This window comes from Podarcis vaucheri (assembly GCF_965113315.1).
Source record: "Podarcis vaucheri genome assembly, chromosome: 13".
NCBI lineage: Eukaryota > Metazoa > Chordata > Lepidosauria > Squamata > Lacertidae > Podarcis > Podarcis vaucheri.
In genome coordinates this window covers 28,755,718-28,773,433 of record NC_138751.1, presented here as the reverse complement: position 1 = coordinate 28,773,433, position 17,716 = coordinate 28,755,718, and the positions used below count along the sequence as shown (strand labels likewise).

Genomic DNA, 17,716 nt, shown 5'->3' with positions numbered 1-17,716 from the left:
AGGATTAAGGGGATGGGAGTCAGGGGTGAAGAGATTCCTTCCCAAGCACATGCCTAGTCACTTTCCACAGCTCACAGGCTCTTTCTCTCTTTTCCCTTGCTACACCTCCCTGCTTCCCTTGCCTTCCTGTTCCTCATCCATTGCCAAAGGAAATGCTAATATGAACAGTGGATTGGCGCAATAGTTCATGCAATTATGAAAAAGCCAAATTACATTATTTGACAACGTTTATTCTGAACACTTACTTTTAAATGTCATTGATGCAGAATTAGGAATTCTCTCAAACTCTCTTGGCACCTTCCTCCTCTCAAAATATTTTGCTCTGGGCAATGAGGAATGTATTTCCATTTGTGGGTGGCAGCAAATCCACATTTCCCCCCATGTACAATAACCAGTTAAATAGGAAGAAGCAGTGCTCTTTTTCAGGGGATACTCAAGTGTATGCACTACTGGCACCTCTTCTGTTGTTGTTAAAAAGTGTGGCACTTATTGTAACAACTTCATGGTGCGTACTGGCACCTATTTTTCTAGGAAAAAAGGCACTGGGAAGAACTATGCCTGAGAATGAAAAATGTGCTCTCTAACTTAGATGCCATAGATCCACTTGGTCCCTCCCCGCCCCCAAAGGGCTCTGTGAACAAGGCAGCATTTGCTTACTCAGGCAAATGACAATCCTGCACCCGCTTCCCCAGGAGCAACTCCCACTGAACTCAGTGGGTCCGACTTCTGAGTAAACTGCTTTGTTAGAAAGCTGCAGCTGCAGCGTATGGAGGATCTAAATGCTTACAGAAGCCAAGGCAGCAAAGAAATGACTAGAGGCTAAGATTCTGCTATACAGTAAACCAGGGGTCAGCAACCTTTTTCAGCAGGGGCCAGTCCACCGTCCCTCAGACCATGTGGGGGGCCAGACTATATTTTGGGGGCGGGAGGGGGGAAATGAACAAATTTCTATGCCCCACAAATAACCCAGAGATGCATTTTAAATAAAAGGACACATTCTACTCATGTAAAACATGCTGATTCCCGGACCATCCGCGGACCGGATTGAGAAGGCGATTGGGCCGCATCCGGCCCCCGGGCCCTAGGTTGCCTACCTCTGCAGTCAACTAACAAAGGGGATGACACTGATATCTGATGGTTCCTTGTGCCTTTTTACCCCACATAGGAAAGTTTTCAGAAGGGCAGTCTGAGATCAAAGACAGGCCGTTTCCTTTCATCCTTCAACTTGGCTTTTGAGGCTTTAATTCGGGGGTGGGGAACCTCAGACCCAAAGGCCCCATCTCTGTCTGGCCCTTGGGACCACACCTCCTCTCCCTAGGCCACGCCCCTCACCAGCTCTGGTGGATGGAGGAGACAGAGAGGTGTCTGAATGTGTGTAGAAACCAGCCTGCTGTGCAAAGGGAAAATTTGCACCCGTTGCTCTGCCCACCTTTGCCTGTGCACCCCCAATTGGCATGTGGCCCCCAGAAGGCAATGTGGCCCTCAGGCTGAAAGAGATTCTCCACCCCTGCTGCAGCTCATCACTGTTAAGGAGTGTTTTGTTTCATTGCAATTTATGTTTACGCAAAGGGATTATTAGTAAGGTATAAGCCCATCTGTGAGAGTCTAAGGTTTTGTTCCCTTACAACTATTACTTGCTGGATGTCCAGTGTTTTCATAGCTGGCTTCCTGGCCCCCAAATTTGACACCTGGGTGAAAGGTGTCAGGAACTGCACCTCTCCAACCCACCCAATGTGTTGGTTTTCATTTCAACCACTCTTGCAGTTTCTTGCCTCTGCAAATTGAGGACAAACAGAAACCTCTTTGTCCCTCACGTAGGGAAGCAGTGAGGTTGCCATAGCAATCCCCCATCTGGTTGAGTGTCTGGAACTGAGTGAGGAAGAAACTCAGCCCTTGTGTAGTAGATTTGTAAGAAAGAGGGTACAAAGTAAGTGCGAGAAACCTTGTTTCCTCTGATGGGGACCCTGTGGTTCAAAGACTGCCTCAGATCAGAATCCATGGTCTTCTACTTAAAAGGCAACAGGCGCCTGACGTGAGATATGCACATTTCCATCCCCTTGCCAGGTGGAATCACTACTCTGTGCTCTCTGTCTATGCTAGAAAGAGACAGTCTTTGTCTCAATCTTTTCTATGGTTGCTGTCTGGTAATTTTATCTGTACCAGGGTTGTAGCGCGCCGTTGTCCCATGAGTTCATGCTTAAGTTCTTCAGTTGCATTTTAAAGTTGCTACACTCCTTTTGCTTTTCAGGACTGGCTATGAACTTTAGCCAAGGCTACAGCTGTTTGTCCTCAACATCACATGGTCACACAAATTTCAAATTCTGTACAACTTTGACAAATTCTAGTATTTTTAAAAGTATTCTAATTAAGCAAACCTGCATGTTTTGTATTGCATGACTTATTCTGCCTTGAAGATCCAAGTTGTTGTTTTTCAATGCAACTTTTTGGATGAGCACTGGCAGAATGGAGGGAGGAATAGAGTTTGGTGACAGAAGCACTTCAGGGGCAGGAACTGGTAGGGGCAGTAGCTACGTTCCATTCATAGCCCCCCCCCCCATCCTAAAGTCTTTGGCCAGGTTAACATCAGAAAACATTTCTAAATCTTGAAAACAACACTTCCATCACTCTAGTCCTGGCCACAAAATGTGACCTAATTCCTATTGTGTCTGGAAACAACTCAGGCTCAAGTTTTGGTGAGTCTCCCCTCTGGCTTTGCAGATGTCACCATGCCCTGCCCATTTATTTATTTTTTCCTTTTCATATTTTGACAACAGTTACAAGGACTGGAAATCTTCTTTAAAAAGATTTCCACAATAGGTTGTTGCTGATGAAAGCTCATTCTGCAGCTCAGAAGTAAATCCTATTGAATTCATTGGGCCTTGGCAAGTGAAGTTCTGATTGCAACCAAAGTCTCACTGGTGCCTCTAGAAACTAAGTTAAAAGCATTATTTCGTTGAAATTGGAGTGTTAATACGATAATATGGATGCATGGGTAAATTTGCCTATTGCATATTACTGAGGCTCTGCTTAAATAGAAAAATTAAAGACTAAAAAAGCAAACGAACCCAAAACAATCTATGAAGGTCCTGTTGCTTCAGCATCATCATGACCAAGTTGTGTCTTGTGTGGACTAATAGTCTGCCCCCTTTATAGCACACCCTTCTCTGTCCTAGGCCCTGTGGTTCCCTCACCCGCACCCATTTTCTAATGTGTGAATAGAAAGAATCGGGGAATCGAAGGAGAGCTGCCGGGAGGGAGGGATGGGGAATCTGTGACCTGAACTTGTGTTGCCATAGTGATGACGTAGGAGGCCGTTGCTATGGTGGAGATTCCTTGAGCAGGCCTCCGGCAGAGCACCAGAGCTCTTTTTTAAAAGCGCTTGCACGCTGAGCGTTCCCTCCATCCACAGTCGAGGCCCTTTTGTGGTTCTCGTTGCTGCTGCAGGGTCTGGAGAGGGAAGGAGGAACAAATCACAGCAAAAGGTTTATTTTTGAGACTCTGCAAGGACACCGTCTGAGAGGGAAATTGGGACAAGGGGAAAGGCAGGGGCTCCTGCTGGTTGGGAGGGGAATTATAAACACAGGGCTCCAAACAACAGCAAAAAACAACAACACTCCAAATGTCCGTTATCTCCTCATGCCCTTCCTCTTCTGCCTTCCGGATATGGGTTTCCCACCTTTGCCCAGAAGAGGGCAGTGTATGACTTCTGATGCCCATAGCCAAGAAGACAAATTGACAAGCCACATGCCAAATTATGAAGGTGAGGGGCTGCCGCCCTCTCTCTTCTCCTTTTTCTCCTGATATCTTGTTACTCTGAGACCGAGGAAAAGGCAGCTAGGAGAATGAGTGTAGAAACTGTGGCTGTGTACACACTATAAAATACTTCTGATGCACATTCAAAGCCTTTCCCTGCCAAGAATTCTGGGCACTGCAGTTCACCCCTCACAGAGTTACAATTCCCAGGAACACTTAAGAAATTATGGTGCCCATAATTCTTTGCAAGGAAAGAATGTGCTCTAAATATAAAGTGTGTACACAGGCAGTGTTATGATCTTGAAGCCAGGGAGTTGATATGATTACCTAACACTAAGGATTGTTGGTTTTACATTGAATCATAGAGTTGGAAGGGACCCTGAGGATCATCTAGCCCAACCCCCTGCAGTGCAGGAATCTTTCGCCCAACTTGGGGCTCGAACCCAGGACACTGAGATTAAGAGTCTCATGTGCTACCGACTGTAGGAAACCTAAGTTAACGTGGCTTTGGGCAAGTTAATTGTCTTAACTCTCAGTCTTATGTTCTTACTTATTTTTTAATTTTTATGTTTTTTATTAATATATAGGCCACTTGGTGCACTGGCATGCAGTGAAGGCTCTGGTGAGGCTAATATGCTGCTCTGAGCTCTGAGACCTGAATGCAAGCATTATGTATACATTTGAAAGTGCTAAAATATGTCATGTTAAAATATGTTATGGTAAACTTGTATAATGGAAAAATGAATAAAAATTATTATATATATTAAAAAAAAGTGATAAAATAAATCCTTACTCAACCATTTCCCAGGAAGGGCCAAGGAATTGGAGCTTTTAAGTATGTTAGATGTTGGAAGAATCTTTATGACCGGGGGGGGGGGGGGGGAGATGCAGAAGATGTGGCTGGGAAAGCCTTGCTCATTCTTTAGCATTCAAGTGAAGCCCCAGCAGGGTTATTGAACCAAGGTGGAAAATTAAGGCTGCCAGAGAAGGAATTGACCTTGAACTGGGGAGAAACAAACAAGTGCGTCTCCATGGCAGATAAAAGCAGTTACATGCACTCTTTATTTTTGTGTCTGTACAATTCTAAAATCTAAATTGATTTTAGAATTCTCTAAAATCAAATTTCTATCAGAATTGTAGAAGCCCAATTCTCTTGGGTTTCAAACAAGTTTCATGGTGGCAGAAGTGTGCTTGAAACCCTGCAGGTAGTGGCCACCATCAAGAGTACCACAAAAAGGGCAGGAGAGCTTGCATCCAAGAAGAAAAACCTGGGTGGGGTTAGGCTGATGAATGGGGACCCCATTTGGGCTATGCCTGATAAATAGGATTTCTGCTACCCCTCTCCCCACCCCTTACATACACAACCTGCATCCTCCACCAACACGCTATTTTCCACCCCCAGTGAAGCAGACCAGACTGTATTTGTTAGATCATGGAACGTTTATGGCAAAATGTTTAGATAGATTTGCTGTACGTTATAGAGCTGCTCAGGAATGGCCCGACTATGGAGACAAGCTAGGCAACTGCCTGATCGCCAAAGTTCTGCATACATCTGCCTTGGCTACACTCAGATATCACAGTAAACTATTGCTTATCACATTGGGAACAAGCTTGAGCCTCCTGTGCTCCATATTCGCCTCTCAGGAGCTTTCACTTCAGTTTTTGGCTAACCACAGTTTAGTGTTACATCCAAACCCTTTAGTGTAGCTAATCCTAACTATGGTTAGTTGCAACATGTAAGCTTCATAATTAACAGTTTGAAGCAAACCAATGTCTTGGGTTTAGATAAAACATCAAGCTGCAGTTAATTTTTAAAATGGAGATATGAGAGCCTCTAAACTCCTCCTTATTGCTGTGTAGGAGCTGAAGGCTCACCTAGGCTTGTTCAAATCAGGAGCAATCATGATTTATCAGAAGGATGGGGAATCTGTGGCTCTCCAAGATGTTGTCGGACTCCAGCTTCTATCAGCCCCAGCAAGCATGGCCAATAGTCTGGAACTGTGGCAGTTGTAGTCCAACAGCATTTGTAGGATCATAGGTTCACCATCCCTGGTTTATTGTGACATCCAAACCCATCCTGTGTCTTCTTTTTTTTTTATATAAAATTTTTATTGGGTTTTCACATTTTATATAGACAAAGACAAAAACACGAAAAACATAAAAACAAACAAACAGAAAAGTAAAACAACAAACATATATAGTTTCCAAAAAAAAAAAAATTATTTTCTAACCCTGGTCATTGACTTCCCCCCACCCCCTCCCTTGCATCCCTATTCCCAAATTTGTATCAGCAAATTGGCATTTCCTTATCCATCTTAATATTAGTCCTTTATATATATAAAAAAAGCAAAATTAAATTTATTCTAAGTTGGACCTCAGTTCCCTTCCAACGATTTCCCATTTTGTCTTAAATAATAATCTTGTTAGCTAAATCCCATAGTCTTAAGTGTTGTTGAAACTAGATTCTTCCCTCCCTCCCTTCCCCGGTTTGTGTCCCTTCCGAAAACATGTCCAAAATAGCAATTATTAGCCCGGATTCCTTACGTCCGAGGCTCTCAAATCTCTTTCAGTCCCTCTCCGCCGGCCTAGTTGGCAATCCTTTATGTCGGTCTTCACGTCTCGAAAGAGTTCTTTCACAGTCAGTCCAAAATCTCTTCCTATATTTGCAAGCAACTGCTGAGGAATTTCCACAAGGCATGAATTTTGAACATAATCAAAGTCAGAGTCTATGTGGAGGCCCCAATTATATTTCTTTATTTTAAATTCCTTGATTTCATAAATTCCCAGGGCCTCCACTTTCATCTTCTGGATCTTTCGTAGGTTTGTAGTAGGTTCAGTCCAATAGTCTCCTTGTTTATATTCCACAGATGTCAGCTTCTGGACAATATTTTCCCATTTCAGTTCTTCTCTTTCTTGTTTTGTCTTCTCCTCTTCTTTGGTTATCATTTCCGGCTCAGCTGTGGATTCTTTCTCAGCCAGGTTCTCATTACATTGAACAGAACTACTTGTTTCAGGATTCAAGGTCATCAATTGTTCACTCATAGCCGTAGTCTGTTCCTGTAAGATTCCAACCAAATAAAACATCCTTTCGATTTCTCCCAGTATCTTTCCATCCACAGCCATTGTAATTCCACAGATTTCCCCCTAGAGGGAATCTGGTTACTTAGTGTTCTTTTCTCCAACAGTCCTCTGTCTTATTATTGATTCTTTATTTCCAACAATTTTAGTTCAATTGTAACTCCTTTTAATCCAGAGGGGTCTTAAGTAGCAATTTTTCTACTATTAACAGTCCGTTTGACAGCTTTGACAGCTGTCAAACTCTGCTCTTCTTATACCAGCTCCAAAGTAGGACACTCCCGGGCCCGGGAGGGGGGGTTGCTTACAACAGAAATATACCCCTTCCAACACTCCTCTCTCCTGCTCAAAAAAAAAAATCCCTTTTCCAAATCTTGGAAGTTACTGTCTTTTTAAACTCACCCTTTACAGGGTAGGCACTCCAGCTTAGTTCTTTTATCGTTGCTCTGGATCGTCTGCAAGGGGGGGGGGTGCGGACTTCCTTTTGACACATCCCCCGATCGTCTCAAATTCAATAGGTGAAATTCTTAGAATCCAAATTCAATTAACTCACGGGTTCTTTTTCTCAGCCGAATTTCAAGGAAGGAAGTCAGCGCTCTCCGGTCATGGCTCGCGGCTTCGCTCAGCAGAGGTAGCGATGGACTCTCGGTGCCACGCCACCCCCCGTATCCCCTCCGCAGCCTTTAAAAAGGCTCTTTGCGGATCAGGGGGGGCGCTTAAGGCACCCACCGAGTCTTCAGTCCGCAGGCTTTCGTGCCTGCGGTTTTAAGGGTCCCCGTGTCGCCGGCACAGCAAAGACCCGTCCCCCGCTGAGCCGATTCCCTCCGGAGCTCGGAGGGAATCCGCCATTCCCAGATCGCGCCAACCCCGGAAGTCCAAACCCATCCTGTGTCTTCATAAGGTGTCTTCTGCCTGTATATTTGTACAAGCTGCACAGACACAGCTTTTTAGCTCATAAGCTTGATGCATTCCAGGTGACACAATCAAAAGCTTTCTGCTCTGAGTCAGCCACCCAGGACACAAATGCAGTTGTGAAGGGGAGAAAATAAGGAGTGGCAGGCATTATGAATGAAAATAATATCCCAGTCATCTCTTTTTATATTCTATGTTGTGCTATCATTTAATGTGCTATTTGTGGCTGCTTAGCATACATGTAATCCTATAGCGTCAAGGGCAAAATTTGAATTCTCCTTTGGCAGTGGTTTTCAACCCATGTGCCGTGGCACCCTGGGGTGCCTTGAATGATAGTCAGGGGGTGCCATGGGCAACACTGGCCTCTGTCGCTCTTTCCTTCCCTCCCTCCTCTGATGCCCTCTTGCGTCTCTGCCTCCCAAAGGCTTGCACAGCCTGTTTGTTGCAGCAGCCCTGGCTACAAGCTCCCCAGGCAAATGGTGCCTCTGGGGCTGGCCAGGGGGTGCTTCCCAGGCCCCTGTGGGTCACCTCTCTTTGAGGCAGGGGGGCAGCTCAGAGACCAGGGGCAGCAGCTGCAGTTGCCCAGAGGGCTCCGAAGGAGAGGAGAGGAGGCTTAGGGAACACTCCACAAAGGAGGGTGTTCGAAAAGGGGTGAGAAGCTGCCAGCTCTGCGGGCAAGGGGTGACATAACTGGGCTCCTGAGCCGCACGGGGTGCCACAGAAAGAATAGAGTTGGTCAAGGGAGCCATGGACTCAAAAAGGTTGTAAACCTCTGTCCTAAGGCATCAAAAACCTTTGGGCCAGTCCTGGAACTAAACTTCTGTCCTGCACAACCCCCGGCCACACTGCCTTATCAATAAGTACCAATTGCCTTGTATTTATGCAGTAGCCTATTAAGCATACTATTTGTTACGCACCCCCTTTGTACCCCTCCTCCCGAACACGGAGTTCAGAAGAAAGCATGCAAGCTAAATGGCTTCATTCAAAATAAGGATAATCAGCATGCATTTCATTGACTTGCACAATTAGATTTGTGCAGAATCTGAAGCATCCTTGGCGTTACTTGGAAAGCAGTGTCCCCATATGAACCTGAGCTTAGCAGATAAGCTCTTGATGTACACCTACACAGCGAGTTACTAACCACAGAGGTGGTGGTGGTGGGGAATCTGGAGCCTCCTGATAAAATTGAAACTGATACTTTTAAAATGAGTTGGGCCCCCTCTTCCCCGCCGTCAAGTCAGGTCTGTTGGGAGAGCTGGGTTTACAAAGCAGAATAAGTCACATGATAGGGTCTTTTCCATTCTAACCCCTAATATCCCATATTGCAGAGGCTTCCCTTAAAATGCCTGGCTCTTTTCAAGGTGTTGCTCTTTCTTACTTTCTAACATCCCCCCGGCAACCCAGAGAATTGGCTCCAATACAGGAGTCAACCAGAATGACTCCTGGCATAGCCTTGTGCCCCCACCCCCACTGCTGGGATGTTCAGTCCCTGGGCTAAATATACCCCAGCAGTTTGCAAATGTTGCAGTATGTTTGTAACCCGAGCCCCCAGCCATCAGGCAGAGCCACCTCTGCCCACATAATACCAGGCCCAGGCAGCATGGAGACGCCCGGCGACAAGGACCCCAGGCCCGTTCTGGTGAGCACTTGCACCCCCTCACCCTCACAGGCCTCGGGAGGGAGACCCCTTTTCTGTGCCTTGCCCATCCATCATCCACTCTGCCATTAGCATGGCCCCCACCCCGCCTTCGGGCTCTGAGCTCAAAATAGACCTTACTGCTACCCTCATGGGGTCTTCCATCCCACTGTGCTAGAAAACCTGTTAATCTGGCACTTCTTCCCCTACTCATTGCACCCTCCCCCAATTCTCTATACTCCATTCCCTAGTAAGCCCATCTTCTGCCCACTCCATTGCCCAGGAAACCCCCTCCTGCCCCAGTCCCCTGCAAGGATATTAAAGCCCTTCTGCAAATCTCCCCTTACAGCTCTAACGTATCGTTGTGGTTAGTACAATGGATCTTTTTATTTTGACATGGATTAGCTGCTGGTCTGTCCCAAATGTATTTTTAATGTTCGTATTTCTTCCAACTGTACTTATTTGATTGGCAGGCTGTTACCAAACCCCTGCTTAGATTTAAGAACTTTGGGATCTCTCCTGAAACGTTTCAGCCCTGAAAGTGGTACTGTTTGAGAGCTGGAAGATGTGTATGAAATCACCTTTCTTGTATGTGTAGTTTAGCAGGGCAAAATGGGCTGGGCGGAGAGGAAATCTGCCCTGTTATTTGAATGCACTTTTATTATATCTGTTGTGGTGACAAAGAATCAACGTCAGCAGCTGTGAGTAGAGCAACAAGGAATTGTGGTAATTTTGGATTTATTGATCCCTGGAACAAAATGTTATAGACTCTTTGTTTCCCCTTCCCAGTGATATACCTATCACTGTTCCTTTTCCTAATCTATTCATTACCTGGTGGTTTTGACCACACAGAGGGACAATATTTATTAATTCTGACATGTGCTCTGGAAGAGAGTAAGAATGGTTGTATTGTAACGCTCAAACTTCGGTATATCTGGCAACCCACAGCCAGAGCTGTTTGTAATTCACAGGAAAGCCTATCCAGACCTAGATGCTCATCTTTTTGCTAAAGAGGATGCCTGGTGCTTGGGGAGGCAGAGGTGGTGGTGCTTAAGCAGACCCTCCAACAATTCTCCGATGAAAATAGGGACATCCTATTCCATAATGATAATTTTACTATTTATACCCCACACATCTTACTGGGCTGCCCCAGCGCTCTGAGCAGCTTCCAACATATATAAAACATAATAAAACATTAAACATATAAAAAAATCCCCATACAGGATTGCCTTCAGACGGCTCAGGGGTTGGATAACTCCATACCCTCCAACATTTATCCAATGAAAATAGGAATGTTCTAAGGAAAAGCGGGAGATTCAGGGATCAAATCGGAAACCGGGACGCCTTCTCTAAATGAGGGACGTCCCTGGAAAATAGGGATACTTGGAGGGTCTGGCTTAAGTGATAGGGGCTTATCCTTTCTCCTATTCCAAGAAGATTTAGGATCAACGTGTTTCAATTGGCATGTGAAATGGAGGGGGAGAAGGCTGTGAGTGTAGGCAGGCAGGATGTAATTCTTGCATGCTGTGCAACAATATGGTGTGTGTTGCAGAAAAGATGTATAATTTGTACTGAGAGGGGGGCATAGACCTCATTGGCAGAGCAAGTGCTTTGCAAGCAAAGGGTCCCAGGTTCAGTCCCCAGCATCTCCAGGTAGGGTTGGGAAAGACTGAAACCCCGGACAGCCACTGCTATTCATTACAAGATAATATAGAACTCAATGGCCCATGGTATGACTTAATATAAAATGCCACCCTGTGTATATTAGTGCTCACTCACCCTCATCTCTTCTGAGCTGCTGAACAGTCAATGTTCGCTTTGACAGTTCTTGCATGTGAGGCTCATGGCACCATCCTGGACATATCTACTCAGAAATATGCCTTTATGAGTTTGGTGTGGCTTATGCCCATAGAAGGGGGCATAGGATTGCAGCTTTAAATTTGCTTCTAATTAAGTATATTTGTAACAGACAAAATGGCACTGGTGACAATGTGTATTCTCCCCCCCCCCCCCTACGTTCTGCCCTGTTTTAACAGCAGGCCCATATGACACAGACAGCTGAAAGCCAGTTTAGTATCTTGCGTGAAATAGATATAAGATGTTCAGGGTATTATTTTTAAAAACCAAACCCAAGACAGAAACTCTGTTCCTGGAATGTGTTATGCAAATGTAGCAAACTCCGTTTGGTTTTAAGTTGTTTGTGTTCTTTTATTTAACTGCATAATATTGGAAGTAAAAAATGCCAGGAGTTGGAGTTGTAGCGTGAATGTGGAAAGGATGGGCTTTTTGATTAGAGCATTTGATGCGGGGATTGGTCTGGGCAATGGGGCTTTGGAGGGCAAGAGAATCCACCGGGGCAGTTAGCGTTCAGAGTGTTCGGAAGCAGAAGGTCCAAGTTCAAATTCCTGTTCCAGCTTTGAGACTTGCAAGCTGGTTTCTGGGAAGTCATGCGCTGTCAGGGATTGTTCTGAGGATAAAATAAGGTTGGGTGTATAATGTAACCTGCCTTGAGATAGAATGGAAAAGAGATCTGAAATACTTAAGTGAAAGTGCATGGCATGGGTGTTTAGGTTATAAAGTAACTATTTTAACACCCCAAAATCCACATTAGGGCAACACTTTGATTAGGCAAACCAAAATATCACAAAATGGGCTGGCCTAGTAAAGATACTGCATTTTCTTCTGGGTCAGCACAGCAACTTTTCCATTTTGACATTAGATTTCAAGTGAGATGCATTGGTACACGGTTTGGGGAACTAGGATTGTGAGACTGCGCAGGAAGAACTCCTTTATATTTGGCCACAAAATCCTTGTACCAGTCTTACGCTGGCATACTGTTCACAAACCAATTTGGTTGGAGTGCAGTGTCATATCTGAATGCAGAATGCTCAGCTCCTGCAAACATGGGTGAAGATCATTTAGATCAGAGACATCTTGCTTCCTGGCCAGTTAAGTCCCCAGAGGTCATTTAGTGCCATTTAGGTCCCCTGAGGTCTCAGGCTTCTTTGAACACTACCTTCACATTTTTACTTATTCGAAAGTCTGAGATCTAGGTTGTGTGCGCATACTGTTACCTTTAAAACACATTCAAAGCAGAAACATTCTTTCCTTCAAAGAATTCTGGCACTGCAGTTGGTTAAAGTTTGCTGGGAATTGTAACGCCCTGAAGGGTAAGCTAGAATTCTTTGGAGGGAAAATGTGCTTCTGATGTGCTTTAAAGGTACAGTGGTACCTCAGGTTATGTACACTTCAGGTTACAGACGCTTCAGGTTACAGACTCCGCTAACCCAGAAATAGTACCGCGGGTTAAGAACTTTGCTTCAGGATGAGAACAGAAATTGTGCTCCGGTGGCCCAGTGGCAGCAGGAGGCCCCATTAGCTAAAGTGGTGCTTCAGGTTAAGAACAGTTTCAGGTTAAGAATGGACCTCTGGAATGAATTAAGTTCTTAACCCGAGGTACTACTGTACAGGGTGTACACAGCTGTAGAACCTTGTTCTTTTAGAAAGACCCAGTGCTTGTGATCCAGAAAACCACAAGCATGCAAGGTGGCTTTTTACTTTGGAAATACAGAGACTGGAGTTATTAACGTGAAACAATGGTTTGTGTAAACAGACCTGTTTCTCATTGAAGCAACCCAAGTTCCAATGTGCTCTAAAACATTTCCACCACAGGACCCACTCTGAAAATTTCTAAGTTCTTAAATAGTGAGACCAGGCGCACGCACACACACACTCGCGCACACACACAGAGCCCTGGCCACACACCAGCTTTGCTAATAAATGACACATAAATGAGTAAGCCAATTGCATCTCAGAGGCACGTCACCAGCTCTTGGCTCTTTCCATCTCCTGCCTGTAGCACAGGAGGCTAAGCTACCAAACCAGCAAGCCTCTCAATCAGGTTTTCCTTTCTTCTCTCTCTCTCTTTCCAAAAGTGTGGCAGGCAGGGTGGTGGGGGGTGGACATCCTTGGCTCTTTGGCACCTTCAGCCTCTGTGTTCCTGGAAGTGTCGAGCTTCCCCATTCTCCGACCTCCTCTTTGCCCAATTGGGGAGGTGCTCCTGGTGTCCCTCACCTTATTAGGGCCGCCACCTGCCAGGATGTCCTTGTACGAGCTGGATGATGATTCAGAAGCGGTGAGTAATGCATCCTGGCTGATTTGGGTCCTTCCCCGCACTATCCATGTCTGCCTGTTGCTAGCTCATCTCGGGGGAGAGTCTCCTCTCATCAGCACCATGGTTTTCTCATTCTTTTATGTTCACCTTCCACTCTGAATCCCGTTTGCTCTCTGAATCTCAACTCTTCCATTCCGCCCTTCTCTCTTTTCAAAGAACATTCTCCTCCCCTAGATAAATCAAAAGGTCCTAAAAAGAGGATAATGTGACATCCTGGGCCCAAATCCATTAACTGGAAGCCCTGACCAAAACTGTATAACGGGGGGCGGGGGGGTGGCAGTCCTTAACTGCCACTCTGGCAGGTCTCTTCATTTGTACTGTGGGGGTGTTCTTGGCTCCATCTTTTCCCAAATATTGGTTTTGTCAGGAAAAGTTTTGTATCATTCTTCACATCTTTGTGCGGTGTGTGTCTGTGTTTTGTTAGTAGGGATGTTTCCAGGTTTCTGTCTAGGCACGATCACTACAGAAGATTATGTAGATTCCTAAAATACTATCATTTATGTAAAGAATAGTCAGGGTTTTATTGTAGGGGGAAGGAGTTTGGGTAAATCTATTGCAACGCCACCTCCTCCCTAATTCCAGATGTTGGTGAATATCAGGCTGAGGTTGCTACACTTGAGGTGCGAGCACGCCTTTTGGAGGTCTGGGATCTTGTGCATTTTGTGGGTGCAGACTCCCCCTACCCCTCTCTCTTTAAGTAATCTCATCCAGTCAAGCTCAGAGAAGTTACCACTACCTGGGCTTCCCAATTTTGGAGTGGAACTGGAGGGCAAAAAGTTAAGTTGTGGACATTTAGGAGACCGGAGAGAGTGTGTAAGAAGCTTGCAGCTATGTTTTGCTCAAGACCACCCATGGCTAGCTGGTTTTGGATTAGGAGGTACTCTTTGGATATTCAGCCATCTCTATCCAAAGCTGTTGTGGCTCTTTGCTAGCAAGTGCCATCTTTGCAGGCTGCTATGATTCCTCTCCTTGCAACTTTGCAATGTGTAGTGATGCCCATTCTCTGGTCTCACTTCCATTCTGGGAAAGTGCCACGGAAAGACTTTCCTTATTTGTAAATCTGTTCCACCTTCTCCACAGCATAGTTTCTCTTTTTGGTTTGTGGGGGGAGCGCTGTGACGTGCATTTGGGTTGTGCCTCTTATTCTGTCGTGACTGCATTTGGTGAGGACCTGTTTTGTGTTTGCATCTTTCGCAGCAGGGAGGTACAGGGAAGGAGATCAATTGCAGATAATTAAATAGATTGTATCCCCCTGGAGTTCAACACATATTTAAAAAAGCAATCCACTTCTATTGGAGAGATGCCAGTAGATTTGGCTTTTGTTCTCAAGAAGTTGTCTGCATAGAATGGGGTGGAAGTGAGCCCCCTCCATCCTTTCCTTCCACATTGATTGACAGCTGCCTGTGGAGTTCTGGCCCCCTTAAGAGTCCAGCTTAGTCCTTGCAGTGAGCCTACTTTCCCTCTCCTAGCCTCATAGGGGGGCTTGCTAATTAACAGTGACATTTCAGCCCCTCACTCTCACCCCAGTCAAGCTACCTCTCTTCAGAAAAAGGGTAAGAAGGCCCGTCTCATTTTGAGCCTTAATGAGCCATTCACAGGAAGAAAGTGTCTCTTTCAAAAGAAAATAATCAAGAGCGATGGCAGGTCACAGATGAACAGAAAAATCCCACAACAATTCAGTTTAGGACTTTTTTTATTGGTTTGTTAAGAAGGCAGAGGATAACTTTGTGAAGAAACAAGCAAAATTTGGTTATAGCTATATATGAGGGGACTATGTGTGGTGTCCTCACTTGGGAAAGGGAATGCCAGGATTCAGTAACTGTCGAGAAAATACCTGTTTATTCATAAAGTTTAAGTTTTGTGTGCTCTTACTTGGATATAAGGCCCAGTAAACCCTGTGGGATTAACCTCTAAGTAAGCATGTGAAGGACCAGGCTGGAAAGAGAAGCAAGAATCCTATCAAATACTTTTATGATAAGATAGCATTATAGTATTTTTTATTTTATTTGCCAGTGTAAGTATACACACACACACACACACACATGCTTTCTTAGGCAATGTCGTACCATTTGTCATCCTCCAACCTGTGGCTTTTTGTAATTATTTTCAAGTTTGATTTAAATTGCTTTTAAAACTACTTTAGAGTCTATGCAGTTCCCTATACTGCCATTCCAGCATTATTAGAAGCCTGGCTGACTGGTTTAAATCAGGTAGATTCAGCAACACACACACACACACACACTGAACTCTCAGAAACATTAACTACTCAATTACATTGTGGTGTTGGTTATGTTCTAGTTTGTGTTTATAGATTTTAAATGTTCATTTATACCACTCTCAAATTTATTTTTGGGTGAAGGTGTGGCTCATTAAAAATATATTTAAAAATCTACCTTCTTACAGAAAAATATATATTCCATGGAACAGAAACCTCCTGTGGCAAGAGACCATATAAAATAAGCAAATGCCTAAGAACCTCCAAGAATTATCCTTAGTCTGCTTTTATTCAGTTATGTGGTTTTATGCTTTAATTTATTAATTTAGGTTTCGCATAATTTTATTCAGATTGGCACAAATACATTTATTTTGTTTTAATATTTGTTAAAATAAGGACCGTTTTTCCTTTCATTTCGTCCTGTTGTGATCTGTCAAGGAAATCCCATCATTTTAAGATGGTCTGTGTTGTAGTTCTATTTGGGTGTGAGGTAAAATCTCCTGTGTTAGTTATTTCCATACTGTTCAATTTTTATTTTGAGACAGACACAAATAAACGTAACTGAAATCTCTCTGAATCGCTCCTAGTCTTGCAGAGCTGACTTAGTACATTATACTCTTTCCATGTTTTATACCATAAGTTATAAGAAATGAATAGAAAGTTATTGTGTTGTCTGAAACAGAGGAACAAATGTTGGCAACCCCTTTTCAACCAAGCTTCATTGTGCCCAACGCCAAGGCCAGTTATTTTGGCACCTGAGGAAGAAAACCCCACGAGCAATTAGTTCATTGTTAGGTAACTAACAATTTGCTGCCTTTCTGTGAGACCAGTGTATAGGACTTGCCCTAAGAATAGACCCTGTGTGTTGTTAGTGATGGTACCCGTCCTTCTGTTTTCCATCTGGATGTAAATTTCATCCCTAGCTGTCCCTTGTTGATGTCACATCTGGTCAGCAACTTCCTGCGCCCTTTGTCCAGCGCAGGAGAAGAAGGTTAGAAACACTGTAGTCAGCATGACTAAAATCACGACTGCTGTCCAATGTTCTGGGTGTAGACTAAGCTCAGATTCCAAAGGCAAACAACCTCGCCAGCCTTATGGCTCAACAGCAGTAGGTACTCTCTAGTTTGAAGGCAGCAGATGGGATTCATTCCCCTACGAACGGTGTCTCTGGCTGGGCTGCTTATGCTGCCCAGGAATGACAGGATGCAATGCCAGGATGGAGCGAAATGCTTTCCAGAGGCCTAACCAGCAGGCAGATGAGGTTGCTGGCTCAGGTGTGAGACAAGAGATGGGGAGGAAGCGCAGGCTGCCAGCATCTGCTTACACCTGCTTGGTTAACAAAGGCCTTGCATTAAGGTCACATGAGGAGCCGGGAGGCAGAGTCCTTGCTGATTTCCAGCGGTGGAGAATCTGCTTTGCATGTAGAAGGTTCAACCCACAGCATCTTCGGATAGGACTAGGACAGACACCTGCTTTTGAAACCCTGGAGAGCCACTGCCAGTCAGAGTAGACAGCACTAGATGGACCGATGGTTTGACTTGGTATAAGGCAGCTTCCTGCCTCCTAGCCTAACCTACCCCATCACCACCCCTCTTTTCTCCTCCTCCCTCTAGGGTTCTGCTGAGTCCTACACCAGTCGGCCCTCGGATTCCGATGTGTCACTGGAGGAAGATCGCGAGGCCCTGCGCAAGGAGGCAGAACGCCAAGCCCTAGCACAGCTGGAGAAGGCAAAGGTAAAGTAACTTCAAGCATCCTAGAGAAATTGCAAGGTAGGGTGGGGGGGGATGGTTTTCGTAATGCAGCCTGCTGGGGAAAGCTATCTAGCGTCAGGATCTGATTCAGGATCTGAGTCCCATTGAGATCCATGTGAGAGTCTGTGGGGAGCAGCTTATCCCAATGGCCCATCCTCCAGCATGTAAGAGAGGAAAGTGGAGGGGGGTGTTTTGTCCCT

The 17,716-nt window shown here is 45.0% G+C and overlaps 1 protein-coding gene across 5 annotated transcripts in view; it reads left to right on the top strand.

Moving 5' to 3' along the window:
* Positions 1–17,716, top strand: part of CACNB1 (calcium voltage-gated channel auxiliary subunit beta 1) — a 48,383-nt gene that overhangs the window by 7,932 nt on the left and 22,735 nt on the right. For 3 of the 5 annotated variants that reach the window (XM_082196625.1, XM_082196622.1, XM_082196626.1), the window contains exon 3: positions 17,379–17,498. In XM_082196625.1, the coding sequence (XP_082052751.1) occupies positions 17,379–17,498 (120 nt within the window). Of the gene's footprint in view, positions 1–9,285; positions 9,380–13,345; positions 13,512–17,378; positions 17,499–17,716 lie in introns of those variants that run through there. The other 2 variants (XM_082196623.1, XM_082196624.1) reach the window with 2 other exon arrangements.